The sequence below is a fragment of the Lepus europaeus genome, chromosome 10 (genome assembly GCF_033115175.1).
Source record: "Lepus europaeus isolate LE1 chromosome 10, mLepTim1.pri, whole genome shotgun sequence".
In the NCBI taxonomy this organism is placed as follows: Eukaryota; Metazoa; Chordata; class Mammalia; order Lagomorpha; family Leporidae; genus Lepus; species Lepus europaeus.
In genome coordinates this window covers 114,937,739-114,964,054 of record NC_084836.1, presented here as the reverse complement: position 1 = coordinate 114,964,054, position 26,316 = coordinate 114,937,739, and the positions used below count along the sequence as shown (strand labels likewise).

General features: G+C 64.1%; 2 protein-coding genes across 3 annotated transcripts in view; one reads left to right on the top strand and one right to left on the bottom strand.

Moving 5' to 3' along the window:
* The first annotated feature begins 4,337 nt into the window (after positions 1-4,337).
* SPATA2 (spermatogenesis associated 2) lies at positions 4,338-17,900 on the top strand. Its single transcript, XM_062204346.1, has 3 exons — positions 4,338-4,456; positions 13,578-14,000; positions 14,838-17,900. The coding sequence occupies exons 2-3, from the start codon at positions 13,671-13,673 to the stop codon at positions 16,062-16,064; spliced, it is 1,557 nt and encodes a 518-aa protein (XP_062060330.1). The 5' UTR covers positions 4,338-4,456; positions 13,578-13,670; the 3' UTR covers positions 16,065-17,900.
* Positions 17,901-22,090: 4,190 nt separating this feature from the next.
* The window catches only part of SLC9A8 (solute carrier family 9 member A8), a 71,412-nt gene continuing 67,186 nt past the window's right edge, over positions 22,091-26,316 (bottom strand). For both annotated transcript variants that reach the window (XM_062204344.1, XM_062204345.1), the window contains exons 15-16: positions 25,591-25,737; positions 22,091-24,987 (exon numbers count right to left, since the gene is read on the bottom strand). In XM_062204344.1, coding sequence (XP_062060328.1) covers positions 24,880-24,987; positions 25,591-25,737 — 255 coding nt within the window. In that variant the 3' untranslated portion in view covers positions 22,091-24,879. The remainder of the gene's footprint in view (positions 24,988-25,590; positions 25,738-26,316) is intronic.

Here is a 26,316-nt window from a genome sequence, read left to right as displayed (position 1 = left end):
AAAATCACGCTTTTCCCCCAGAGTGAGGACCATGGGGAGAAACCGAGGACCAGAAGTAAGAGCTGGTCGTCGGCAGCTTTGCCACACCCGCCCAGTCAGGAGAAACGGGCACAGGGCTGTGAGTGAAGCAGGGTGTGGTACAGCCGGACTGTACAGTGGTAGCCAGTGCTGCTCCGGGGACTGTCACTTAGCGTCTGTTTTGGTAGGTACCGCTCTTCTCTGCCCCATCTCACCGGCGAAGAAACCGAGGCCCAGAGCTGTGAGATCATTTTGCCCAGGGTTACCTAGATGGCCAGCAGCCACACCAGACTCTGAGCCCAGGCCTTCCGGCTTCAGAGCCCAGCCTCTTAGAGGAGCTACGAGCGGCTTGCCCAACGCGAGGGCTGCTCCGCACGGTGCCGGGGGCTTCCGCCCAGGCCTCGCTGGCTGCGGCCACTTCCGTTCCACCACGGCACGTGTCTGGGCTCCTAGGTGCCGTCTCTTACTTCGCCTTCTACCTGTGCATGCCCAGGGGCCCCCCCAGGGTCAAATCCAGACCCAAGGCCCCTGAGACTGGGGTGATTTCCCAGCATCCTCTGGGCCCGTGACTCTGATCCGCTCAACCAAGGCCTTGGGCCGTCTTCTACAGCTCTCCCAGGCCACAGCAGAGAGCTGCTATGGTTTCCTCATCCATCCTCGGGGCAGGGGCCAAGGTCCTCGGGCAGATGGGGCGTGTTCTTCCCCCGGCATCGGTATGAGCTCAGGTCTCCTCCGTGGCCCGCAAGGATGCTGAGCTCGGGTTTCTCCGTGGCCTGCGAGGGTGCTGAGCTTGGTTTTCTCCGTGGCCCGCGAGGGCACTGAACCCAGGTCTCCTCTGTGATCCGCAAGGGCATTGAGCTCGGGTCTCCTCCGTGGCCTGTGAGGGTGCTGAGCTTGGTTTTCTCCGTGGCCTGTGAGGGTGCTGAGCCTGGGTCTTCTCTGTGGCCCCCGAGGGTGTTGAGCTCAGGTTTCTCCGTGGCCTGTGAGGGCGTTGAGCCCGGGTCTCCTCCGTGGCCTGTGAGGGTGCCGAGCCCGGGTCTTTTCCATGATCCACAAGGGTGCTGAGCCCGGGTCTCCTCCGTGGCCCGCAAGGATGCTGAGCTCGGGTTTCTCCGTGGCCCGCGAGGGCGCTGAGCCTGGGGTCTCCTCCATGGCCCGCGAGGGCGCTGAGCCCGGGTCTTTTCCATGATCCACAAGGGTGCTGAGCCCGGGTCTCCTCCGTGGCCCGCAAGGATGCTGAGCTCGGGTTTCTCCGTGGCCTGCGAGGGTGCTGAGCTTGTTTTTTTCCGTGGCCCGAGAGGGCGCTGAACCCAGGTCTCCTCTGTGATCCGCAAGGGCATTGAGCTCGGGTTTCTCCGTGGCCTGTGAGGGCGCTGAGCCCGGGGTCTCCTCTGTGGCCCGTGAGGGCACTGAGCCCGGGTTTTCTCTGTGGCCCACGAGGGTGCTGAGCTCGGGTCTCCTCCGTGGCCTGTGAGGGTGCTGAGCCCGGGTTTCTCCGTGGGTCTTTCTCCGACTGGGTCTTAGGAAGCAGCGTTTGCCTCCTGGGTGCCCGTGGCTGGAGCTGCCAGCGCTCCTGGGCCTCTTGGTGACAGAGGACACGGCGGTCCAGGTGTCCGGCCCCTCCTCGAAAGCCCGCAGATCTGTGTACTCTGGCGAGCAGGGAGCTGGGCACCGCCAGCGCCCACAATGGTAGGGGTTCTGCCACCTCTGCTTTCTCTCCAGAGTCCTTACCGAGTGCTTGCCGTGGGCCGGGTGCTGTGTTGGACCACCCTACCAGCCCTGGTACCGAGCAGCACCGGGCACCAGTGCCTCGCGTAGGCCGAGATGGGCTTGTACGCGGGTCACTTTCAGCCCCTGGTCCTCGCCTCCGAGGCTTTCTTCCCTCCACGCTCAGCTCCCGCAGCCCTGGGCCCTGAGGCTGTCCGGCTTCCAGAGAGCTCAGCTCTGGACCCCTCTCCCAACTTCCGCCACCTCCTCTCCCGAATGAGGGGTCTGACTTCCTCCTCCTCCGGTTTCGGTTTCGGCAGTAGCCTCTCTCTCTGATCCACTCCTTAGGGGTTGGGGCTGTGTCTGTCTGCCTCACAGTTAGGGGCTTTATTATTATGTAAACTTGGATTTGAAAGGCAGAGAGAGAGAGAGAGAGCGAGAGCGAGAGAGAGCACGGGCGCGCTCACCTGCTGGTTCACTCCCAGAGCTAAGACTGTATTTCAGGTCTCCCACACGGTGGCAGGGACTCAGTCCCTGGAGCCATCACCCTGCCTCCTGTGTGCCCGGTGGGGGAGCTGCAGTCAGAGCCAAGGGCAGGAACAGCGCCCAGGCACTCCCATGTGGGGCAGGCACCTTAGCTGCTGGGCTTCCAACGCTCCCAGTTACGCCTTTTAAATGACCTGCAAACCCGGCCCCTGTAGGCCTGGAGTTCACCGGAAGACAGGAATAGAATATCACATAGATGTGTAATTGTGGGGTGGCTGAAAAAGCTGATGTCTGTGTCTTTTCCCCACCTCCAGTTGACTGGACACACGTACACACGTGCACACACACACGCACACGTGCACATACACACGTACACACGTGCACACACGTGCACGCACGCACACGTGCAGCCAGCAGCTCCCCCATTTCACAGCACGTCTTCCCTTCTCTTGCCGTGGTGTCTTAGAGCTGGGTCACCCAGGCCCAGGGCTGTGCACTCGCGTGGGTGGACGCACGAGTGTCCCACTGAGGACCAGAATCCAGACCCCGTGCAGAACGCCTCTGCTTGTGGTTTCTGCGTTACCAGATGCGGTGCGACAGGTCTCTTCGGGTACTTGTGTAGGTTTCTCTGGAAGATTCTGAGAAATCCAGCTGCTAGGTCATGAGGTCTCTTTTCTCTTTCCCTTTTGTCCTCTGCACCTCTGTACTGCCGGGATCACATGTTACGTTTGTGATTTAAAAAAAAAAAAAAAACTAAAAAATAGAAAGAGGTAGGTAGACTGAGCCGCTGGCTCTCGGGAAGCAGAGGTGCCTAATTTTGTCACATGGGCGTTACGTAACCTGCTAACCGTTATGTAAGGAAGCCTGAGAGACGCCAAGCGGAGTCTCCAGCCGGGGGTGAGGGGTGAGGAGGGTGACCCCTCGGACATCCGGGGTCTCAGCGGCCAGGGTCTCCTACGGGAAAGCCCTTCTGCAGAAGCTCGCGTGCGGAACCAGGGCCGGGAGGGAGAGGCCTCAGCTGCCCGGGGCGGGTGTGGTCCTGGTGGGCAGTATCCTCAGCTGGAGCCCCGGTGACCACCGGCACTCGGCAGCTGCTTAAACGTGAGTGGACGGAGTGCTGAGGCCCAGCGTGGCGCCCAGGCCGCGGGGCTGCCCACGTCCGGGCGTGCCAGGCCACGGACTCCGCGGGCCTCCACCCCGGTAAAGCCCGGGGCACCGAGGCTGGGAGAGGACCCTGCCAGGAGCCCGTGGGCAGCAGGTCCTCCACAGACGCCCAGGGAGCTCACGGGAACACGGACGAGTAGGGACTTGGGTCTCCGGGTGGCAGGTTACAGGAGAGCCAACAACAGCGAGCCCTCGGGGAGCCCCTGGTGCGGAGAGCGCAGAGACCCGGGGCCCGGTGCAGCACCAAGCAGGGGCGTGGTCCTCCCCTGTGGGGAAGCTGAGGGCAGAGGCCCTTTCCTGTGACTTGGCCAGACTGCACAACAAGATGTGTGTAGGTCCTAGCTCTGTGCCACCGCTGCTCCGCGTGGTTCCGAGGCATTCACGGTTGTCAGAGAATCCCGCGGGACGCGGTCTCGCCGCAGGTGCTGCTAGGACTCCATTCACAGGTGGGAGAGCTGCGGCTCCGCCAGGCTGAGCGCCTGCTCCAGGTCACGTAGCTAGTGAGTAGTGCCGGCCTCCAGCTTCCCGCCGTCTCCCTGAGCCTCCCGCCCGCGGCAGCTCGCCGAGCCCCTCGACACCGGGCAGGCCCCGCGCGCGGAAGCCGACGCTGACCCAGCCGCAGCCCCGCGCCTCTCCCCCTCCCCGCTCGGGGCCGGTTTCCATGACAACCCAGCCAGCCGCCATCCCGCCGCGGGCTGGCGTGCGTCACTTCCGGCTCGTGCGCTTCCGGGTCGCGGCTCCGGCCCGTTAGGCCCCAGAGCGGAGCCCCGCGGCTTCTGTGTGCGCTCTTCTGCCTCCCGCGCCCTCCGCCGCCGCCCTCTCGTAGTCTCCGCCGGCTGAGGGCTTAGCCCTCGTCCCAGGCCCAGCGCGCAGCCGCAGTCCCGTCTGCCTTTGGGCCCGCCCCCCAGGTGCCGTCACTTCCGGGACAAAAGTGCTTCCGGGTCGCCGCTGGCCCCCGGGTACTGTGTTGGTCCCCTGCAGCCGGCCGGAGCGGCGAGAGCCCCGTCGGGCCGGGCTCCGGCGGCGGCCGCAGCTTCCGCTGGTTTGTCCCTGCGGGGGTGTCCCCGGCGGCAGAGCTGAGGTGAGTGGGGGGCGGCCGCGGGCGGAGGGGGCGCCGGCTCGGCGGCCCCAGGACGGGGTTCCCTCGCGGCCCCGGGGCGGGGGCAGGCCCGCCGCTTCGGCGCCCCCGGCACCCTCAGCCGGTGCAAGGACCGCGTTTCCCCGGAGGCCGCCTCTGAGGCCGGCGAGGGCGCTCGGGCCGGCCTCGGCCGCTTGCCAGGCAGGAGGGCCCCCCGACGGTGCCGCGGGGGGCGGGGGTCTCCAGCCCAGGCCCCCGGCGGCGGGCTCGCGCTGTGACCTTGGACGAGTCACTTGGGTTTGGTGGGAGTGCGCCTGCTCGCCGGGGCGTCGCGGGGCCGCACGGGCTGGTCTGCAGGTGCAGCGCGGCCGCGGGCGTGCGGCGGGCCCCGCGGTGCGCCCACGGAGCCGCGGCAGGGGCCCGGGCTTGGGCCTGGGGTGCTGCCCCCAGCCTGCGGGGCCCGCGGTGGCGGTGGGAGTCCCCGGCGGGGGGGGGGCGGCTGCCTTCCGAGCCCCTGAGCTCCTGGCAGAGGCGGCTGCCGCCCGCCGCTGTCGCATGTCTGCAAGGCCTCCGTGTGGATTTCTCGGGAATCTGCTGCGTGCGGGGGGTGGGCCCCCTCTGGCGCTTCCCAGGCGCTGGAAGGAGCGCACTGGAGAGGGGTGGGAGTGGAGGGGCTTGGCCGGATGCCTCTGCTCGCGTCCCGCGTAGACCCGTGCGCTGGGGCAGCGCTGGGACCGAAATAGCGTCCGCCTGTGCGGGCGGGGGCAGCGTTTTTGCTCGGATGGGCCAGCGAGGGGCAGCCAGGCCGAGGCCCGGCCACCGGAGTCAGTGCACTCGGGGGGTTGGAAACAGCTCCAGCTTCCCCGAGAGGTGTTCAGAGCGCACCCACGGACAGAGCCGCCGGTGCGCTGTCGCGGCCTGGCCCGGGCCTGCCGTTCTCGGGGGCCCGGGCTGTGGGTGCAGGAGGCGCCGCGCAGGGCCAGGGGCTCTGGATGCTGATGGTGCACTCCCCCTCCCCCCCCAGGCTGGCACGGCTTGGCGTTCCGATCTCCGGTTGCTTGGAGAAGTGAACAGCTCTGTCGCTGGGCTCTGTCTCCTGTCACCACACTGTTTTGCAGAGAGCCTGTTCTTTGTGGCCGTTCTTGCAGAGTGCGAGGGATAAATCGCTGGCCCTGTGCTCAGGAAAGTGGCCGGCGACGCGCAGCCACAAGGCAGCCTGTGTGCCCTGAGCAGGCAGGCGGCGGGGGTGATGTAACCGCCTCCCCGCTGCCCAGCGCCTGGCCGGCTCTTCCCTCGGCCCGGAGCTTACGTCACAGAGACCTGTGGCTCTCCCAGCCCCACGCTGTGTGGGAAGATGGGGATTTTGCTACTACAGGAATGTTTAGACCTCAGCGCTGCCTGTCCTGACGCAGGGCGAGCTGGGAGCCGGCCAGCAGCAGCAGCCTCACGGCTTTGGAGAGTTAAAAAAACTTTTTTTTTTTTTTTTTAAATTTCCATTTTATTTGAAAGGCATAGAGACATAGAGAGAGATCCAGCTTCCACCCGCGGGTCACTGCCCAAATGCTCGCAGCAGCCAGGAGCCCAGCACCCAGTCCGGTCTCCCGCGTGGTGTCAAGGACCCAGGTGTAGGAGCCTTCTGTGTACACGCGAGCGGGAGGCGGGATCGCAAGTGGAGCCGCTGGGACTTGAACCCGGCACCCAGAAATGGGATGTGGGCGCCCAAGCAGCCGCTTAACCCCTGCCCCGAGAGTCAGCCCGAGAGTCGCTCGGGTCTCAGCCCTGTAGGACCGGGAGGTGGCCTTTCTGAGCCTGGGGGCGCTGGTGCCTTTGGTTTTCACAGAGCAGGACCCTCTGGGAAAGGGCAGCATGGGGACAGTCAGTGAGGGGGCTGAGGGGCGGGGCCTGCTACCCACCCCGCCCTCGGCTCCCTGGTAGGATAGTGAGGATTGAAGGGGGCGGGAAGCGCCCTGTGCAGCACTCAGTAGGGCCGCAGCCGTTGTGCGCGTCCTCTCTGCTGTCCTGCATCAGCTCGTAGCGTTCGCTCGCCTCCACCCCCACCGCCCAAGACCGGCCCAGGGTTCTCAGCAGGTTTTCAGGACTCAGAGCCCAGCTGCGCCGTGGCTTCCCGTTCCTTCCCTATTTGCCAGTGACAAATGGGTGTGGACGGTGCTGCGATTGTGGAGCCTCGGCCGCTGAGCTGAATGGCTGAGCCGGGGGGGGGGGGGTGGCTGAGCTGGGGGGGTGATGACTGAGATCCGGGGGGGGGATAGCTGAGCTGGGGGGGGGTTGGCTGAGCGGGGGGGGATGGCTGAGCGGGGGGGGATGGCTGAGCCCGGGGGGATGGCTGAGCTGGGGGGGGATGGCTGAGCCCGGGGTGGGGATGGCTGAGCCCGGGAGGGGGATGGCTGAGCTGGGGGGGATGGCTGAGCCCGGGGTGGGGATGGCTGAGCCCGGGAGGGGGATGGCTGAGTTCCGGGGGGGATGGCTGAGCTCCGGGGGTGGATGGCTGAGCTGGGGGGGGATGGCTGAGCTGGGGGGGGATGGCTGAGCTGGGGGGGATGGCTGAGCTGGGGGGGATGGCTGAGCCCGGGGGGGGGATGGCTGAGCCCGGGGGCGGGGATGGCTGAGCTGGGGGGATGGCTGAGCCCGGGGGTGGATGGCTGAGCCCGGGGGTGGATGGCTGAGTTCCGGGGGGGTGGCTGAGCTCGGGGTGGGGATGGCTGAGCTGGAGTGGCTGACTGGGAACCGGCCTCTGAGCCAGGGCTGACTTCCTTGGAGCCCCCTGGTGCGGCCACACCGCACACGGTCCCTGGATCGGAGGCAAGACGGGTGCTCCTCTTAACTCCCTCAAAAATGGTGGATGCGTCTGGCCGTGTAGCACGGACCCAGCAGCACCTCTTGGGTTGCAGCGTATTTGAAGTTTTTTCGGGAACGCAGTGTTGTGCTGCTAGCCGGGAAGCTCTTCCGGCCAGCGTTGAGGGCAGGCTCTGTCTCCCTCACTGCCGTCCTCCCTGCCCAGCATCACGTCCTGCCGCTGGTCCAGCCCGTGGTCTGGCTGCGTAAACATGGGGTGGTGAGAGGCGCGGGGTGTCGAGGCAGAAGGCTGCGCTCGACGTCTTGGGTGCACCGTCTGCGACCAGTGGGCCGCGGCAGCTTAGCCATCTCCGCAGCTCAGTATCCTTTTTTTCTTTTTTAAGATTTATTTATTTATTTGAAAGAGTTAGGGGGGAGAGAGAGAGAGAGAGATTGCAAACGAGCACGCGCGCACCAGCCAGCCATCTTTCATCCACTGGTTCACTCCCCAGTGGCCACAGTGTCTGGGGCTGGGCCAGGCTGAAGCCAGGAGCTTCTTCTGGGTCTCCCACGAGGGTGCAGGGGCCTAAGCACTTGGGCCGTCTTCTACTGCTCTCCAGGCACATTAGCAGGGAGCTGGATTGGAAGCAGAGCAGCCAGGACACGAACCAGTGCCCGTATCGGGATGCCGGCACTGCAGACGGCCACTTAACCTGTTGTGCCACAGTACTGGGTGGTATGAAGTGAGAAACTGTTGGGTCGGTGTTACATGTGTTCGTATCCTTTGTCACTCATTTCCCTATTTTATTAAACACCTACTGTGTGCCAGGGTCTGTGTTAAGGTGTCATGGTGAACAGTTCAGACGTTGATGTTGCCTTACTGGGAAATGGGGCAGACCAAGAGAGGAAGCTGGCAATGAACAAGGAACGGAAGTGTCAGTACGACAGTGAGGGGTAGGAAGGTGGATGTGACTTGAGATGGGGTGGCCTCCGAGCCGAGGCCTGAATGGTGAGATTGAGCCAGCTGTGGAGGGAAGAATCTGAGAGAGCACACGCGTCATGTGCAAAGGTCCTGCGGTGAATGAGGACCAGACGAAGAGGGGAAGGCGGCTGAGAGCGGCGGTGCGGGGCTGCCGTGTTGGGCCTCTGTTCTGTCGGGGGAGATGTATCCCCAGTGGCCGTGCTGTGCCTCCCCTGCTCAGGCGCTGGTGCAGGAGGTGCCTCCCGGGGCCGCCTCCCCCAGCCTAGGTCTTCCTGAGCTGAGGACAGTCGCGCCTGATGTCCTGACCTCGCGATGGAGGCCAGCTTGTCGGCCTATAGGACTTCCTGGCCCGAGTGCGGATCTGCTGCCTCCGGGCCCCATCACCTCCTGCCGCCAGCCCGTGTTTGTGGAGCGGGGGCTCTGCCCCGGGCGCTGTGCGCACACTGTCTTGCTGAGCACGGTGGTCGCAGCCGGACCTCGGAGCCCCTGGCAGGAGAGGAGGACAGGAGAGGTGATGAGGCACGTCCACCCTGGGCGGAACTCGGCCTCCCCGGGCATGGCGCCTTCGGACCATGGGAGCCGCTGTTGAGTGGAGAGCTCTCCCTGCTGCCCGTGCGAAATCCTCTGCCAGCTCTGGGCCGAGGGTGCTGCTGTCAGACGAGAAACCCACACGGAGGGAGGCAGGTTACCACTTCCCGGTAGGTAACCCGGAGAGGCAAACCCGGGCAGCCTGGCCGCGGCCTGCAGCCTTCTCTCCTCCTGGCCCTCCCTGGCCCTGGTGATGGCCCTCAGCACATTGTAGCGACGGCGGTGTTGTGGGCTTTGTACAGGTCCTGCTCACAAGGGGTAAAGCAATGACACGACCCCCCTCAACACCCTGGGCCTCCCCCACGATCCCCGCTCCAGACACCCTGGGCCTCCCGCATGGTCTCCTCACTCCTAACACCCTGGGCCTCCCGCAGTCAGGGTCTGCGACAGTTCTTAGGAGAAAAGGAAGTGAGGCCACGGGGGCAGATAAAGGCGGGCGCGGGAGACAGCAGCCAGGGCGGCCTCTCAACCGTGAGCGGGATCAAGGCCCCTCCCCTCGCCCCTCACGCCTCAGTGGCTTCGCACGGCTCCTTGACCGAGCCGCAGGATTCCCACGTCGCTGTGAGGCCTTGGGAGCAGGGCCCTGCCTCTCCTGCAGCCTCACTGCTGTGTGTCCAGGCTCCTGCCTGCCGCACGAAAGCAGGGTGTGCCGGGTCCGCACTGCCCGCGTTCCGATCTTAGCTCGCTGCCTCTTCAAAGTTCTGTTTTTAAAAAAATATATTTATTTATTTTCCCTTTATTTAAAAGGCAGAGATGGGACTGGTGCTGTGGTACAGCAGGTTATTTCACCATCTGTGATGCCGGCGCCAGTTGGAGTCCTGGCTGCTCCACTTCCAATCCAGCTCCCTGCTAATGCACCTGGGAAAGCAGTGGAAGATGGCCCAAGTGCTTGGGCCCCTGCACCCACGTGGGAGACCTGGAGGAAGCTCCTGGCTCTTAGCTTCGTCCTGGCACAGCTTGGCTGTTGGCGGCCATTTGGGGAGTGGACCAGCAGATGGGAGATCTTTCTAGCTCCCTCTCTATAACGAAAAAGAGGCAGAGAGAAATCTTCCATCCACTGATTCACTCCCCAGATGCTCCCAAGAGCCGAGGCTGGGCCAGGCTGAAGCTAGGAGTCTGGAACTGTATTCTGGTCACCCATGTGGGTGGCAGGGCCCACAAATTTTAGGCGCCACTTGCTGTCTGCCAGGTTGTGAATTAACAGGAAGCTGGATTGGAAGCAGAAGAACTGGGACTTGAAGCAGGCACTCAGATACAGGATGCAGGCATCCTAAGCCCTGGCTTACCCTGCATCAAATGACCACCCATTTTTCTTTTTTCTTTTTTTAAATATTCATTTGTTCGAAAGTCAGTTACACACACCTAGTGAGAGAGAGATTGATTCACTCCCCGGATGGCCACAATGGCCGGAGCTGCACCGATCATCCAAAGCCAGGAGCCAGGAGCTTCTTCCGGGTCTCCCACGCGGGTGCAGGGGCCCAAGGACTTGGGCCATCTTCTACTGCTTTCCCAGGCCACAGCAGAGAGCTGGATCAGAAGTGGAGCAGCCGGGATTTGAACCGGCGCCCATATGGGATGCCAGCGCTGCAGGTGGTGGCTTTACCTGCTACACCACAGCGCTGGCCAAACCACCCACTCTTAAAAGAGTTCTGTGACATTGGACAAGTTTCATTTTGCTCTTTGTTGTTGTTTAATCATTTAATTACAGAAAATTCACTGCTGCACAAAACAGAGAAGTACCACAGTGACACGTACAGATGCAGTGAGTGACGGTCCCTCAGGCAGTGTGTGGTGCTGTGGTGAGGATGCCGCCGGGGTGCCGCCTCCGTCCTGGAGCGCCTGGGTCTGAGTCCCGGCGCGGCTCCAGTTCCAGCTCCCTGCTAACGTGGGCCCTGGGAAGCAGCAGGGGATCCTGGCCATCCCTGTGGGAGACCCAGACGGAGTTCCAGGCTGCTGGCCTTGACCTGGCCCAGCTCCGGCCATTGCTAGCATTTGGAGAGTGAACCAGTGGACGGGAGATCTGTCTTTGTCTCTGTCTCTCTGCCTTTCAAATAAATTAAGAACGGATTCACTGTTTTCTAAAAATATTTCCCTTCAAGTACACTGCATGGTGCCCACGCACCTGCCCCCACACTCAGCATGGAGACCTAAACTAAGGCAGACCAGTGCAGCCGGAAAGCTCCGCCAGCCACAGGCCTGGTCTGCTGTACGTGTCCAGTGGTAGAAAGTCTGGTGTCTTCCAGGCCCAGCAAGGCAGAGTTACAGTGGACCAGCACAGGGGAACTGGAGGGGACTGACCGCACGCCATTAGGCTGGTCATTCACGAGCATCGCCACAGTTCCCCTGGAAGGAACACGCACACGCTCACGCACACACGCTCGGGCTCTCCAGTTGTCTCTGTAACCAGAGCTCTCCTTGGAGAGGCCTTGGCCACTAGCCCATTATCTGCTTTGGGCAAAACTTGATCTATCTTCCATCCACTGGTTTACTCCCCAGCTGGCCAGAACAACCGGGGTTGGGCCACGCTGAAGCCGGGAGCCGGGAGCTTCATCCAGGTTTCCTGCGTGGGTGGCAGGGGCCCAAACACGCGGGCCAGCTTCGGTTGCTTTTCCCAGGTCATTAGCAGGGAGCTGAATCAGAAGTGGAGCAGCCAGGACACAAACTGGTACCCATTTGGGATGTTTGCATCGCAGGGGGTAGCTTTACCTGCTGTGCCACAACATTGGCCCCTCATGGATTTTTTCTTCTTCTAAGATTATCTATTTAGAAGAGTTCCACAGAGAGCAAGAGACAGAAGTCTTCCAGCCACTGGTTCACTCCCCAAGTGGCTGCAACAGCTGGGGCTGGGCCAGGCCGAAGCCAGGAGTCAGGAGCTTCTTCCTGGTCTCCCATGTGGATACAGGGGCCCAAGCATTCGGGTCTTTGTCTGCTGCTTTCCCAGGCCATAGCAGAGAGCTGGATTGGAAGAGGAGCAGCTGGGTCTTGAACCAGCGCCCACAGGGGAATGCCAAAGTTGCAGGTGGTGGCTTTCCCTGCTACTGCACAACACTAGCTCCCACCTCATGGATCTTTTTTTTTTTTTTTTTTTTTTGGACAGGTAGAGTTAGGGAGAAAGGTCTTTCTTCCATTGGTTCACCCCCAAAATGGCCGCTACAGCCGGCACTGCGCCGATCCAAAGCCAGGAGCCAGGTGCTTCTCCCCATGCGGGTACAGGGCCCAAGCACTTGGGTCATCCTCCACTGCACTCCCGGGCCACAGCAGACAGCTGGACTGGAAGTGGAGCAACCAGGAAGAACCCAGGGCCCATATGGGATGGCGGCGCCGCAGGCGGAGGATTAACCAAGTGAGCCACGGCGCCGGCCCCCACCTCGTGGATCTTTAAGTGGTAGAGTGTAGGACTCTTTCTTCCTCCTAGCCTGTAAGGTTCCCCTGGGCACATGGGGTCTTTGGCACTTTGTCAGTGAGAGAGGCGCTTCTCTGGAATGCAGGCTGCAGCCCTGAGCACGCTGGCTGGGCCCTCCCTCCCTGTGATCCCCGTGCCAAGGAGACCCTCATCTCAGAGCTGAGGCTGGACTCTAGAGCTGCCTCTGTGCGCCAGCCATGCGGCATCCGGAGAGTCCGGAGGCAGCGCGGTGGGGCTGGGAGCAGGACACCGGCAGGAGGGAGCGCGTGACGGGATCGCGGGGCGGAGGACTGGCGTGGGACTGCTTGGTTGGTTTGCTTGAAGGCAGGGACAGAGAGAACAAGCGCACAAGAGCCGCCATCTGCTGCTTCGCTTCCCCAGTGCCTGTGGTGGCTGGGCGCTGGGACTAGGAGCCCAGGCCAGGTTGCCGTGAGGGTGGCAGGAACCCAAGTACTGCTGCCTCCTGGTGCACACGAGCAGGAAGCGGAATCAGGACTCGGACCCCGCCCTCGGACATGGACAAGGGCTATCCCAGCTGGTGCCTTAGGCCGGACCGAATGCTTGCCTCCAGGCTCCTCCCCCAAAGATTGATTTATGTGAAAAGCAGAGTGCCAGAGAGGAAGAGACAGACGGATCCTCCGTTCACTCCTTCGATCCCCAACTGCCCCCAGCAGCCAAGATGGCTGGGCTGGAGCCTGGAGCCAGAGGCTCGCCCAGCTGTCTCACAGGGGTGGCAGGAACCCAAGTTCTTGGACCATGTCCACTGCCTCTCAGGCACATTCCTGGGAAGCTGGATTGGAATTACAGGAGCTGGGACTTGAACCAGCTTCCGGCCCTCGTGCGGCTGAGCCCGCGGTGCCGTAACGCCTGCCCCTCCCACTCTGGACCAGGCTTCCCAGTGTGCCTGGGTGTCAGCTCTCACACTGCTGCAGAGGGGTGGTGGCTGTGCTGAGGGACTTGGGTTTAAAGACAAAGTGGGTTAACGCTTGAGACGCTGACAGCGGTGGCCAAGGCCTCCCTCCTGTGCCTCTGCTCTGCCACTCCCCCCCCTCTGGGCAGGCCTTCGTCTTCGGGCGTGGTCGGCACCGCCAGGGGCTTTCCTGCCCGCCCTGTTCTCCCCACCAAAGCAGCGTAGGAGCCCCGTCACACTCACCTGGAGCTTTTCCTGCAGGGATGTCAATTTTTCCTTTGTGAGCTCAAGGAAGCCAAGGGCCTCTCCTCGTTCACACCGCAGCCGTGGGTGTGCTGAGGGGCCCGGGCTGGTGGTGGCAGTGTGGCCTGGGCCAGGCATGCTTGCCAGGGTGGGAGCCGGGGGCGCTGTCCGAGGTGTGACCTGGCTCTCGTTCCTCCCTCTGCAGCACTCTGCCGGCGGGCAGCATGTCGGTGCATTTAGCCACGCCCCTGCCTCTCACCCGGAAGCCATGGAGGAGATAAGGTAGCCCCTCGATGGGATGGGGAAGCCCAGTTCAATGGATGCAAAGTACAAGGATGACTTATTTCGCAAGTATGTGCAGTTCCACGAGGGCAGGGCGGACGCCGCCCCCAGCCAGCGGCCTGGCGGTGACGGGCACCTGCGGGCGGCAGCCTGCACCCTGCTCAGCCTGCACAAGGTGGATCCCTTCCATCGATTCCGGCTGATCCAATTCTACGAGGCAGTGGAGAGCTCCCTGCGCTCGCTCAGCTCCAGCCTGCGGGCTCTGCACTGCGCCTTCAGCGTGCTGGAGACGGTGGCTATCAACCTGTTCCTCTACCCGTGGAAGAAGGAGTTCAGAAGCATCAAGGTGAGGGTCTTCCTCCTTCCCGTTCATCCCGGGAGGGGCCTGCCCGCGATCGCCTCTTTCCCCCGGCTCTCACGCCCTCCTGGGGCCCCTGGGGACTTTAGGGTAATCACTTCGTGAGCCCAGAGGCCAGCAAGGCAGGCGGCAACGAGGTCTTGCAGGGCCCTGTAGCCCGAGCAGGAGGCCCAGGTTTGGAGTGGGCTGGGGCGAAGGTAGCGCCAGGATGCTGTTTACTCTGCGGAAGGACCCCCGGCTGCCGCACGGGAAACAGATCAGAGAGGGGCACAGGTCGGGCGAGGAGGCGCTGTCAGGAGGCTCTCGCCCATGTGCGAGCAAGCTGGGGTGGCTGGAGCTGAGTGGTCACGGTGGGCAGAGCCGTGGGGAGGGGCTTCTGAAGCCTTCTGTGCTGGGGGGCCCAGGAGAGGCGGCGCCGGCCCTCGGCCTCACGTGACCAGCCTTCGTAGGCGCGCCCGGGAGGGACGGCAGGTTCTCGGGTTGACCCAGTGAGCTGCTGTAATCCCCACCCCCCTTCTTCATGGCGGCTGCCCAGACCCCATCTCCGGATGGAGCAGACCCTTTGCCCCGCCCATGGAGAAAGCAAGTGACTGTCCCCTGGGCTTAGAAAGCCGTTGGCGGGCAGGTCCCCCCAGGCGCCGGGCTCCCAGTGGGCGGCAGCCCTGGGTCTGCTGTGAGGAGCCGCCGAGGCCCCGGCCCTCTCCCCTCCTCCCCTCTCCCACCTCCTCCCGCACCTGCCATAGCCTGGGACGCCCTTTGCTTTGACACGGCCTCTGCTGTGGGTCTGGGAGAAAACCCACCTCTCGCACGCCCTTTCTCCCCCAGACCTACACGGGCCCTTTCGTGTACTATGTCAAGTCCACGTTGCTGGAGGAGGACATCCGAGCCATCCTGAGCTGCATGGGCTACGTGCCCGAGCTGGGGACCGCCTACAGGCTCAGGGAGCTCGTGGAGACCCTCCAGGTGAAGATGGTCTCCTTTGAGCTCTTTCTGGCCAAGGTCGAGTGCGAGCAGATGCTGGAAATCCACTCCCAGGTGAAGGACAAGGGCTACTCCGAGCTGGACGTGGTGAGCGAGCGCAGGAGCAGCGCTGAGGACGCGCGGGGCTGCTCGGAGGCCCTGCGGCGGCGGGCCGAGGGCAGGGATCACCTGACGGCCTCCATGGCCCGGGTGGCGCTCCAGAAGTCGGCCAGCGAGCGCGCGGCCAAGGACTACTACAAGCCGCGGGTGACCAAGCCCTCCAGGTCGGTGGACGCCTACGACAGCTACTGGGAGAGCAGGAAGCCGCCCCTGAGGGCCTCGTTGAGCCTGCGCAAGGAGCCCGTGGCCGCAGACTCGGGCGACGACCTCAAGGACGAGATCATCCGGCCGTCCCCCTCACTCCTGACCATGTCCAGCTCGCCCCACGGCAGCCCGGACGACCTGCCACCCACGTCCCCCAGCAACGGACTGGGCCTGCTGCGGGGCACCTACTTCTCTGCCCAGGAGGACGTGGACCTGTACACGGACTCGGAGCCCAGGGCCGCGTACCGGAGGCAGGATGCCCTGCGGCCAGACGTGTGGCTGGTCAGAAACGACGCCCACCCCGCCTACCACAAGCGCACGCCGCCCGCCAAGGAGTCGGCTCTCTCCAAGTGCCAGAACTGTGGCCTCTCCTGCAGCTCGACCCTGTGCCAGCGCTGTGACAGTCTGCTCGCCTGTCCTTCGGCCTCCAAGCCCAGCCCCTTCCCCGGCAAGGCTCCCGCCCACGACAGCCTGGCCCAAGGGGCCTCTCTGCGGGAGAAGTGCTCAGGCCAGGCCCAGGGCCTCGAGCGGCTGCCACACGTGCACACCAAGCCCAAGCCCCCCAGCACAGCCACCGCCCGCTGTGGCTTCTGCAACCGGCCCGGCGCCACCAACACCTGCACGCAGTGCTCCAAGGTCTCCTGCGACGCCTGCCTCAGCGCCTACCACTACGACCCCTGCTGCCGGAAGGGGGAGCTGCACAGGTTCCTGCCCCACAGCCAGCTGAGCTACAGGTGCAGCCCGTTCTCCCAGCTCGTGTACAGATAGACTCGCCTGGCGCCTCCCGCTCCAAGGGCTACCCCGCTGGCCTTGCCGGCCGCACGGTCGGGGAGGACTGCGCACCGACTGCAGGAGCAGGGCCTGCACCTGACCACGCAGCCGGCGGGACCCGCGTGGGAGTACCGTCACGGCTCAGCTCCTTCCACTGATGGCTGCGCTGTCGTCTGACAAGACAGAGGGTGGCACTTCGTTCAGATTCATTTTTGCTAATCTCTCCACTCCCCGTTCAGTTGTGTTTTTTCTCCTTTAAAGAGAATTTCTATCTCTGGGACTCTCACCTTGCCTGCCCTCCTGCCCCTCCCGCTGCAGAGCCAACTCGGACTGGGAAGGGCCCTCCGGGTCACCTCAGCGCCCCCGAGTGGTGAGCCAGAGGCCTGCTGGCTTGTGAAATGAGCCCTCCTGCCACACTGGGCCTCCCCCCACCGGCTCAGCCCTTGGCCGCCCCTTCCCAAGCACAAGGACCCCCAGCCTCCCTCCCGCGCCCCCCCAGGTGTCAAAGGTGAACCGAGTCCAGTGTTAGCTGAGCGTCTTGCTGCCGCCCCAGCTTGGTCAGCCCGGTGTTAGCGAGCGCGGCTGCGACGCCCGAGCGTGGCCTTCGCACGGTGGGACACGCCCTTTCTGTTGTTTGCACACGCCCCTCTCACTGTACTGTAAATAGAGATTTTTGAGATTTATTTTTAAATAAATATTCAACTTGCTGTGTGTTTCAAAGTGGGTAAGAAATTAATTATGTAGCTATTTATAAAAATGCCCTGGGTTCCTGCGTCTTCCGTGTTGTGTCCTCCGCCCCCGCCGGGGCGCGTGGAGCGGCGGCGGCGGCGGGTTCCCAAGCTGGTGGAGCGCCCACGTCTTCCCTCGATCTCTACACACCTACCTCCAGTGTGCACTCGGCCAGGGCCGCCCGGGCCCGGTCTGCCTGCAGGCCCTGGCCCTGCGGAGTCGCCGGGCGTGCACTGCAGACTTCCTCCGCGACTCCGCCACCTCCACCCCAGTCCTCCGCACGCCACCAGTCTCCAGGGACTCGTCTGGGACAGCACTAGCGAGCTTTTTGCACTACAAGTGGGCGAGAGTGGGCACGCGCCCAGCAGATGGCCCCTGGGCACTCAGCTGAGCCTCCGAGCTTCCAAACCCAAGGGCCCCTCCAGCGCCTGCCAGCCGCGGGCCCCTGGCTCTCCCTGGTGGGGGCCAGAGAGGAGGGGCCGGGACTCTGAACATGAACTGCTTCCCTGTGAACTGGTGACACTGTAGCCATACGTGTCTGTGATGCAGCCAGCGCGCAGGGGGTCTCCGGGTGCGGATTTTTCCAGAAGGAGGCGTTCCGCTCTGGAGTTGCGATCCGGCCGAGTCCTGAGGCCACTGTGAACTTGCTGATGTTCTTCCAACTCAGCTGAGTGGTTTTAAGCTTTTCCAAACCTTCTGTGGCTCTTTTTTATAAACCTGGCCGACGGCCGACCTGCAGAGAAGTCGTGTGTACGTAAAGCCGAATTTCACCACCGTTGTGACTGCCGGGAGCAGCCGTCCGGGCGCTGCAGAGCCGGCCTTGCCTGCCCACTCCCGGGAACGCCGGCCTCCCAGTGCCGCCCTTCCAGCATTCGTCACCACGTCAGCCGCCATGCCACGTAACACGACGGACAGAGCGCCAGCCACGGGCCGTCCCGGCAGAGCCTGTGTTCCTCGGCCGCCTGGGCAGTGGGCCGCGCGTCTTCCTCCGTGACAGGCGGTTCAGTGTGCGCGAATGTTTTGCCTTTGATTTCTGCCAGGAGTTGAAGTGTTGAGAGATGATTACAGAAACCACAATAAAGCGTCTTCCATTGTGAGTGCAGTGTCGGCCTCCTGTCTCCATTCCTGCTGCTTTGAAGTCCGTCGCTGGGGTTTTCTCTTTGTTCTTTTCCTCAGGTCATAGTTAGTTCTTTTTTTTTTTTTTTTCCAAGATTTATTTGAAAGGCAGAGTTAGAGAGAGGTCGAGAGAGAGGTCTTCCATCTGCTGGTTCACTCCCCAGATGGCCACAATGCCCAGAGCTGGGCCAATCTGAAGCCAGGAGCCAGGAGCTTCTTCCAGGTCTCCCACGCGGGTGCAGGGGCCCAAGGACCTGGGCCATCTTCCACTGCTGTCCTAGGCCACAGCAGGGAGCTGGATCGGAAGTGCAGCAGCCGGGACAAACCAGTGCCCATGTGGGATGCCGGCACTGCAGGCGGCAGCTTTCCCCGCTACGCCACGGCGCCGGCCCCACATTCCGTTCTAATGCTGGGACTCAGATCGGCAGCTCTGAGACTGACGGGGTGCGCTCGGGTGCTTGGCCGGGAGCTGGACGCGCTGTGTTCCCCGAGTGCTGTCAGGATCCCCGTCTCCCAGATGGCCAGACGGGCACACGGAGCTCAGCGGTGCAGCCCAAGGGTGGCGTGGTCGAGTCCAGGGGGAGTGACGTGGGGCGGGGAGGTCGAGGCACAGAACCACATTTCGGGTTGTTTCTGCGGTGTTGTCTTGAGCACAGACGGAGTCAGGCTCAGCCCGGGCTGGGGGTTCAGGCCATTCCAGTCTTCACTTACAGCACTGATAGTTTTAAGATCTGTGAACTCGAAAGGTCCGGCAGGGAGGGAGGGAGGGAGAGGTCAGTCATCCGTCTGCTGTTCACTCTCCAAACTGCAGCGTTGGTCGGGGCTCGGCCAGACGGGAGCCAGGAACCTGGACCTCGAGCCGTCCCCCACCTGGGCAGCAGACGCTGTAGGTGGTCTGTTGCATCCCTCTCCCACAGTTTATCCATCTGGTGCACACACACACACACACACGTTCTCCTGCCTCCAGTGTGGTACCGGCCCAGGTACCCTTGCCGGCGTCCCCTGGCGCACGCAAGGCGTTCCCTGGGGCAGGGTGGGCAGAGCACGCCTGCCGATGTCCAGAGCACGGACGCCGCTGGGCTTTGCGATTGCAGAGGCGGCTTCCTGGGGAGCACGCGGGTCCCTCAGCAGCGAGAGCGCCCGTCTGCCCGCCCCACTGACAGTGCAGGTCTCTGGACACAGATTTGGCTTTCCTCTCATTTCCCGGCAGGAGATACTGTGTTGATTTTCCCCAAGATTTCAAAATGTAAAAATCATCATTGTCCCTGAGGGGCACCACAGAGGCAGGAGCAGGCAGGTGTAGGACTGGCCCAGGCCTGGCAGAGGAGGGACACGGGGCAGGGCTGCCGCGGCCCGCTGCCAGGGCCGTTCCACCGTGCTCCGAGCGCCCTCCCCAGGCACCAGGCTGCTCCAGGGCACGCATCGCTCTAGTCTTGGTGCCGTGGCTCCGTGGGTGGAGCAGCCGTTTGCGACGCTGGCACCCATACGGCAGTCCTGTTCTGAGTCCCAGCTGCCCTGCTCCCGTCCACGTCCCCGCTGACGTGCCTGGGAAGGTGGTGGAAGGTGGCCGGGTTTTGGGCCCCTGGTCCCTAAGTGGGAGACCTGCATGGAGTTGTGGGCTCCTGGCTTTGGTCTGGTGTAGCTGTTGCAGATGTTTGGGGATTAAACCAGTGGATGGAAGATCTTTCTCTCTCACTCTATTGCTCTGCGTTTTAAACAATTACATCATTTTTAAAAAGAAAAGAAAATCCATACAAACAGCAAGTGGTGTTTTTTAAATTTTTTTTTTTTTTATGCCTACGGATGCTGGCGTTGGGCCAGGAGCTTCGTCCAGGCCTCCGGTGGGGGTGGTCGGTTTCCACTGCCTTCCCAGGCACATCAGCAGGGAGCTGGGAAGTGGAGCAGCCGGGACTCACAGGTGCCCTGATGGGACGCCGGCATCGCAGGCAGCGGCTGTACCTGCTGCGCCACAGCGCCAGCCCCAGCAGCAAGGCTGTAAAAGTTACCTAGAACCCTGCCCCTCGGAGCCAAAGCCAAAACTTGGCATCTGGCCTTGCAGATCTTGTCCTACATATACACATACCACTGATTTCACTTAAAAAAAAAAATTTATTTGAAAGAGAAGGAGCGACAGAACTCTTCCACCTGCTGCTTCACTCCCCAAATTCCGCAATGGCTGGGGCTCGGTCAGGTCGAGGCCAGGAGCCGGGGGCTTCATCGGAGTCTCCCACACAGAAGCAGGGGCCCAAGTGCTGGGGCCGCCCTCTGCTGCCTTCCCACGCGCATTAGTAGGGAGCGGAGTTGGAAGTGGAGCAGTCGGGATTTGAACCAGCACCCACAGGGATGCCGGCACTGCAGGCGGGGGCTTAGCCTGCTGCCCACAGCGCCGGCCCCACTCATTTAAGCTGTGGAGGCTGGTGCTGTGGAGGCTGTCTCTCACCGCGTGGAGCTGCAGTTGCGGCATAAGACCCAGCCCGCAGAGCAGAGCCAGGACGTGTCCCGTCTCACGTGCCGAGGGCCCCCGGAAGGCCAGTGCCTGTGTCGCGGGTTCACTGGCCCAGGCCTTGTCTCGCTGTCCTGCTGCCCTCTGCACGCTGGCCACTTCTTCCTCCTGGGCTCAGAGTGGCTGCAGGGGTCCAGGCATTACTCCCTCAGGTAAGGGAGCACAGGCCTGAGCGGCCAGAGGCGGACGGGCCACAGGGACGAAGGTCTGCGTGCTGGAGATGGGTGGGGTGGCCACGGGGGCGGGGCTGTGTGTTTTATAAAGCAGGCGCTAACGTGTGTCATTCTGGGGGTGAAATGTTGATGTCTCTAAGCTGATGAGAGGCTTCCGGAAACAGCCTGGTACCACCCTGTCCTTCAATCTTCCGGCGGCCTCCACGCCCGCCCCATGGCCAGGGGCGCCTGCGTCGGCACTGATGGCGCCAAGATGGCTGCCCGGAGCCGAGTTCCCGCCTCCATCTCCCACGCGTGCGGTGGCCGCGGGCCTCCGGCTGGCAGATGGCAGCGTCCGTCTGTCTCTGCCACGCAATAAGCAAACTACACTTTGCGTCCAGGAGCAACGATCTGTCTCCCTCTGCATCAGGGTGTCAGCCGGCAGCTGCCTGGCGGTCCCGGGGGCCCGGCCCCAATTCCAGTGCCTCCGGGTTTGCCAGGCACCCCCGGACACCGGGGCCTCCTGGCCCGCGCTGTGGAGATGACGGCACCGGCTGTGACGCCTGCCCTTCCTGCCTGCCATCTGCACCAGGCAGAGGTCGAGCTGCCCCTCCCCTGCAGGCGGGGTGGGGATCTGGGGGCCTCAACTTTGTAGCGGCCTTTGCCTCCTTCCCCCAGCTTCCTGGCCTCTGAGGACACTTCCCACGCTCGCGCCCCTCCTCCCTGGAGCTTCTCCTAGGAGCCGAGATGCGCTTGGCAAACGCCCAGGTCCCTGCCGGGAATCCGGTGCCCCCGCCCTCGCCACCAGGGCATCTGGGGCGATCCCGCTGTCCGTGGCTGCCGTCCCCGTCACCCGGGGGCCGAGCACTGCGGCCACGCGGCAGTCACCGCTCGCCATCCCCCCGCGGTCTTATCATGGGAGAGAAATCCACGCCCAGACGCAGGCTCTGTTCCGAGTGGGCGTCCCCAGCTGGTTCCACACCTGTGGCCGTGGGCACTGGGCCAGCCCAGGCCAGGTGTCGTCTTTACCCCCTCCTCTGCCGGCGACAGGGGCGGGAGTGAGTCCCAGGGCTGAAGGAGGAGGGCAGGTCCCCTGCCTGGTTGGCCTGCGTGTCACACACACTTGGTGCTGCTGGTGCTGTCAGTGCAGGAGGCCCTGGCGCCTGCACACACGCCCCCCACCCCCGGCTCCGCCTGCGGGTGGGGGTGAACGGGACCAGCTCCCTGTGTCACCATGGCCACAGCCCTGCAGGGCTCAGCCAGAACAGAACCAGTGGGAGACAGGCTCCTAGCACCCACTGGGAAAAGCCATGGCCCTGCTGGGGCTCAGCCCAGCCCCTCGGCCTCACCTGCTCCTCACTGTGAACCAAAGGCAGGAACCAGACCCAGGCCTGCTTGACCCAGAGCCCACGCCCCTGACCACTGTGCTTCCCAGCTACTGGACACTGGGCTGGGGCGGGGCCTGGAGTGCACAGCCCACACCACCCAAAGCCCTGTGAACAGAACGCAGGAGCCGGCTCCCGTCCAGCGGCTTCCACCTTTATTTCTAAACGAGGATCCAGTGGCGTGACTGACGGCCCAGTCGTGAGTCCTTTAAATCTGGCGAGGTAGCGTCCACCTCTGGGCCCTGCCCAACCCAGAGCCCCATCAGGAAGAGCAGCAAGTACAGCTCGGGCCGTGCGGCCCCACAAGCGCCCCTCAAGCTCGCTGGGGCCTTAACAGCAAGCCCACCCCCCTTAACAGTCCTTAAGCCAAAAGCCAGGCCCTTAAACACGCGGTTTTACACAGAAAACAAGTGCACGATTCCAATCAACACATCAAGCTTCGCAGGAGGCGCACACGGTCCACAGCGCAGCGGCGCCTCTGCCGCCACCCCGCCGAGCTGGCACGTGACTCCTTTTGGCCTGGGGCTTGCAGATCCTGCCAGGAGACAGCTCGCGCAGAGCAGGGAGAAGCCCAGCTCCCGGGGACGCAGGCCCCGCGGCGCCCTCCCCTGCTGGACCAAGTTCTGAAACACCTGGCTGCTCTGGGAATGCTTCCCACTGGGGAACCAGGGGCTGCTCTTAAAGCCCTCCTGGGCGGCACAGGACTGCCGGGAGTCTCCCCCCCCACACACTGCAGCTGCCACAGCTCGTCTCGGCCAGAGCCCCCCAGGCCCCTGCCGCGGCAGCCCCGGGTGCCCGCCACAGGTGCTCCCAGAGGGGCCGCCCTGGCCCACCTAGCAGCAGCGCCCAGGCTCTCCCCTGCGGAGCGATCAGCGGCGTTGCCCCAGCTTGAGGTCAGAGCACCAGAGACAGGGCCGAGCCACTGAGCCAGGCCCCTCCCTGCCCTGTACCCCACCCCCCAGGCTGCTCCGGCCACGGAAGGTACGCGAGTGAGTCTAGAGGGGTCTTAGTCGCAGGCCTGGGTGGCACATCCCGGTGCAGGGCTAAAGAGCCGGCACCCCCAAGGCACTGACGCCACAGCCTTCACCTGGCTCAAAGCCCCCTGCTGTGCTGCGTGCTCCTGGCCGTGGCCTAGACCTAAGGGGCGGGGGGGGGGGGGGTCCTCACTGGCCGTCTTCCTGCCTCCTCGCACTCACTGCTCCCCCACGTGGGAGGGCGGGGTGTGCTCGAAAGTCGACAGCAGCGAGCTGTGCTTCCCAGGCAGACATCTTAAATCAACTCCTCCAGAAGCAGCTGTTGGGAGCATCCCACCAGAAGGCGCCTCCACGGCCTTTTGCTGGTTAAAGGCCAGCGAGATGGCTGAGGGCCAACCCCCAGGGGCTAAGCCCACACTCGGCCAGCAGGGGGCGGAGCTGGCTCACGGGAGATCCCCGCGGCCTTGGCACCTCCCAGGCAGGGTCCCCGAGCCCCGCTGCCACCCTCAGCTACGAGCAGTGACAAGGGGCGGCCTGAACTGAGATCACTTTTCATTGCTCAATCTGTGGATTGAAGGCTTGAAAAAGGAGAGAAATCCTGGCAAGCCGCCGGGTTTGCAGAGCAGCTCCCACCCGCCATCGGCCCTCGGCTCAGGAGCTCCAAGCTGGGCTGAGCACGCCCTGGGGTCCCCGTGGCCCCGAGACCCGTGGCAGAGGCCAGCATCCTCCAGGCAAAGGCTTGCGGGGTGGGGAGAGCAGCACAGGGGCACTGTGGAGCGCTGCCAAGTGCAAGTTCACTTCTCATGCGAGGAAGCAGATCACGCGCGGCCTGCCTGGTCTTATCCCGGCAAGGCAGGCTGAGGGCTGGGGCCTGAGGCCCCGGAGTCCTGACGTGACTCCTCCCTACCACCAGAGCCACGCCCCTGAGGCAGGGGGCCGGAGATGCACCTGCCACCACACCTGCTCCACCCAGGGACCCTACGGAGAACCCAAGATGTGCACCGGATGGATGAGACCACCTGCGGGAGCCAGAGCCACACGTGGAAGCTGCCAGGGCCCACGGAGGGCAAAGCGGGGCGGCGTGGGGAAGGGCGGAGGGGCAGGGGAGCGGACGGCCCCCGCATGTAACCAGACACGGCTGGACACGGCTGGCAGCTCCCAGCCCGCGATGGCCATGGAGGCTGCCGGGGTGCGTGTGCTACGCTTCAGACCCCAGGATTCCAGCCTGGGGACAAACAGAACCAGGATGGTGGGGAACCGGCGGTGAGTGGCACCAGCGGGCGGAAGGCACCCCAGGCCCTGGCTGCAGGCTCAGCCTGTGACCTCGCTTTTCTCTCGAGGGCACGGTGGCCCCGCAGAACAGGCCGCCCCCACCCGGCTTCCACGGGCGGGGCGGGCACTCGAGGAACACTCCCTCCCTGTTCAGGGCAGGAGCGGCCGCCCAGGGAGCACACGGAGGTGGCCCAGGGTTCCGGGCCCAGCCAAAGGCCCTGGCTCCTTGAAGATGCAAGGCAAATGGCAGCTGACCCTGGCCCCGGGGCGACGCCCACTCCAGAGGGGCAGGGGCCTGCGGCCTGGGGCGAGGCCGAGGTGGGGGCCGGGGAGGGGCGCTGACCCAAACACGCACTCCCTTGCTCCCACACCGGTCCCAGGCCCGGCGCTCAGTGGGCTGCCTCTTCTCACGGGCAGGTGCCTGCTCCCCTGGCTGCTGTGGCGATGCACGCGTGGCCACTTGGCCTGGCTCAGTGGGGAGAGGACACACGTTTCCCAAGAGGCCAGTTGGCTCCAAAGGCCTGGAAAGTTCCAAGTTCAGAGGGCTCCACAGCCTCAACTTCTCCCGCTGCCTCCTATCCCTGAGAGGGTGCCGACGCACGCGCCTCTGAGGGCCGTGCCGGGCGTCTGCGGGCAGCGACTACCCAGGCTGGCCCTGGCCTTGCCACAGCCTCGGCGCCGTCACAGCAGCTCCTGCTCGTCGTCCTCGGAGCCCGAAGGGCCCTGGCGCACCTCCTCGTACCACTTGTTGGTCAGGGTCTTCATCTGGATGCGCCCGTGGTGCAGGTCCTGGGGCGGGAGACACGGCCAGGCCTTCCTTAGCGGGCAGGGTCGCGGCAGATGGAGCTGCTCTGCACCTCGGGTGGGGGGAGGGGCGGGGGGTGGCCACAGGTGCTCCAGACTGAAAGCCACCAAGTGGAGGCGGCACTGAGGGGGCTTGAAGGTAAAACCGTGGCCTCCGCTCCCAGCTCTGCCTGGCACTGCTGCCTGTGTGGCCTTGGCCTCCCCTGGGAGGTGCGGACGCTGGAGACCTGCCCACGGACGTCACAGAAGGCCTCCGTGTGCTGCCTGGCGCCACGGTTGTGACCACCCAGGGACCCTGGCCTGCAGCCACAGCCGGGCAGCGGTGCACTTGGGCAAGCTGCCGAGGCCCGGCCTGGCTGCAGCTCCCGGCTCAGACTCCGCAGCTAACTGGCGTCCTGAGCTGATCATCCGGGGACACCAACGTGCGGGAGCGCATCTAGCATCAACCAGCTGCACAGGCGGCACTGGAGGTCAAAGAGCAGGCGCTGAGCTCCGTGGCACGCCTCCCCCCCCCCGCCCCGCCCGCAGCCTGGGGGCCCATGTGGGCCGCCTCCCACCCCAGGGGAAGAAGGCAAGGGCCCCGCTGACCTCCTGTGTCAGCCTGCGGGTGAAGAAGGGGTTCAGGTACTTGGCGTCCAGCCACATGAAGCCCTTGAGGTCCTGCCGCCTCACGTAGTGGGCTTCGTACTCCTCCTCAGTGAGCTCCGACAAGTGCTCCGACTCGATGGTGTTGCCCTGGCACGGGGGAGGCAGCCAGGATGCTGTCAGCTGGCACCGAAGCGCCCGCACCACCCAGGCCTACCCAGCAGCAGCGTTCCCACCCCTAACTGCACAGGGCAGGCGACCAGGGCCCCGAGGGGCTCCCGGGAGCCCACAGGGAGGCAGGAAGGTCCCCAGAGCAAGTGGACGCCTGGGGCCCCGCCTCGTGACACCAACTCAGGCCTGGGGGGCACCGGGGCTGATCCAAGCTCTTCCTGGGACCCTGGTGTGCAGCCAGGACAGGAACCGCTGTTCCAGGCACTTTCCCCACCACAGATCCACAAGGGCGCCTCCTTGTGTCACTCTGTGTGGCAGTTCCAGTCGCCGCGGTCCCACTGTGGGCAGGGAAGGGTGGGGACAACCACCGGAGCCTGCTGCAGTTTCTGACCCAGTTGGCCTAGGGTGACACCCAAGAATGTGCAGAGCTGGCAAGTCCCGGGGACACTGCTGCCCTGGGTCCTCCCGCGAGAGCCCTGCAGCAGGGGCTGGGGGCGGAGAGGGCGCACCCTGAGTCCATGCGACCTCAGCGTCTGAGAGTCTTCCCTCAGCTGGTTC

Excerpts from the sequence above, each read along its gene's own strand:
- SPATA2 (XM_062204346.1), top strand. The coding sequence starts at position 13,671 with ATGGGGAAGCCCAGTTCAATGGATGCAAAGTACAAGGATGACTTATTT. Across the intron at positions 14,001-14,837 it reads AGGAGTTCAGAAGCATCAAG|ACCTACACGGGCCCTTTCGT; the intron begins GTGAGGGTCTTC and ends TTTCTCCCCCAG.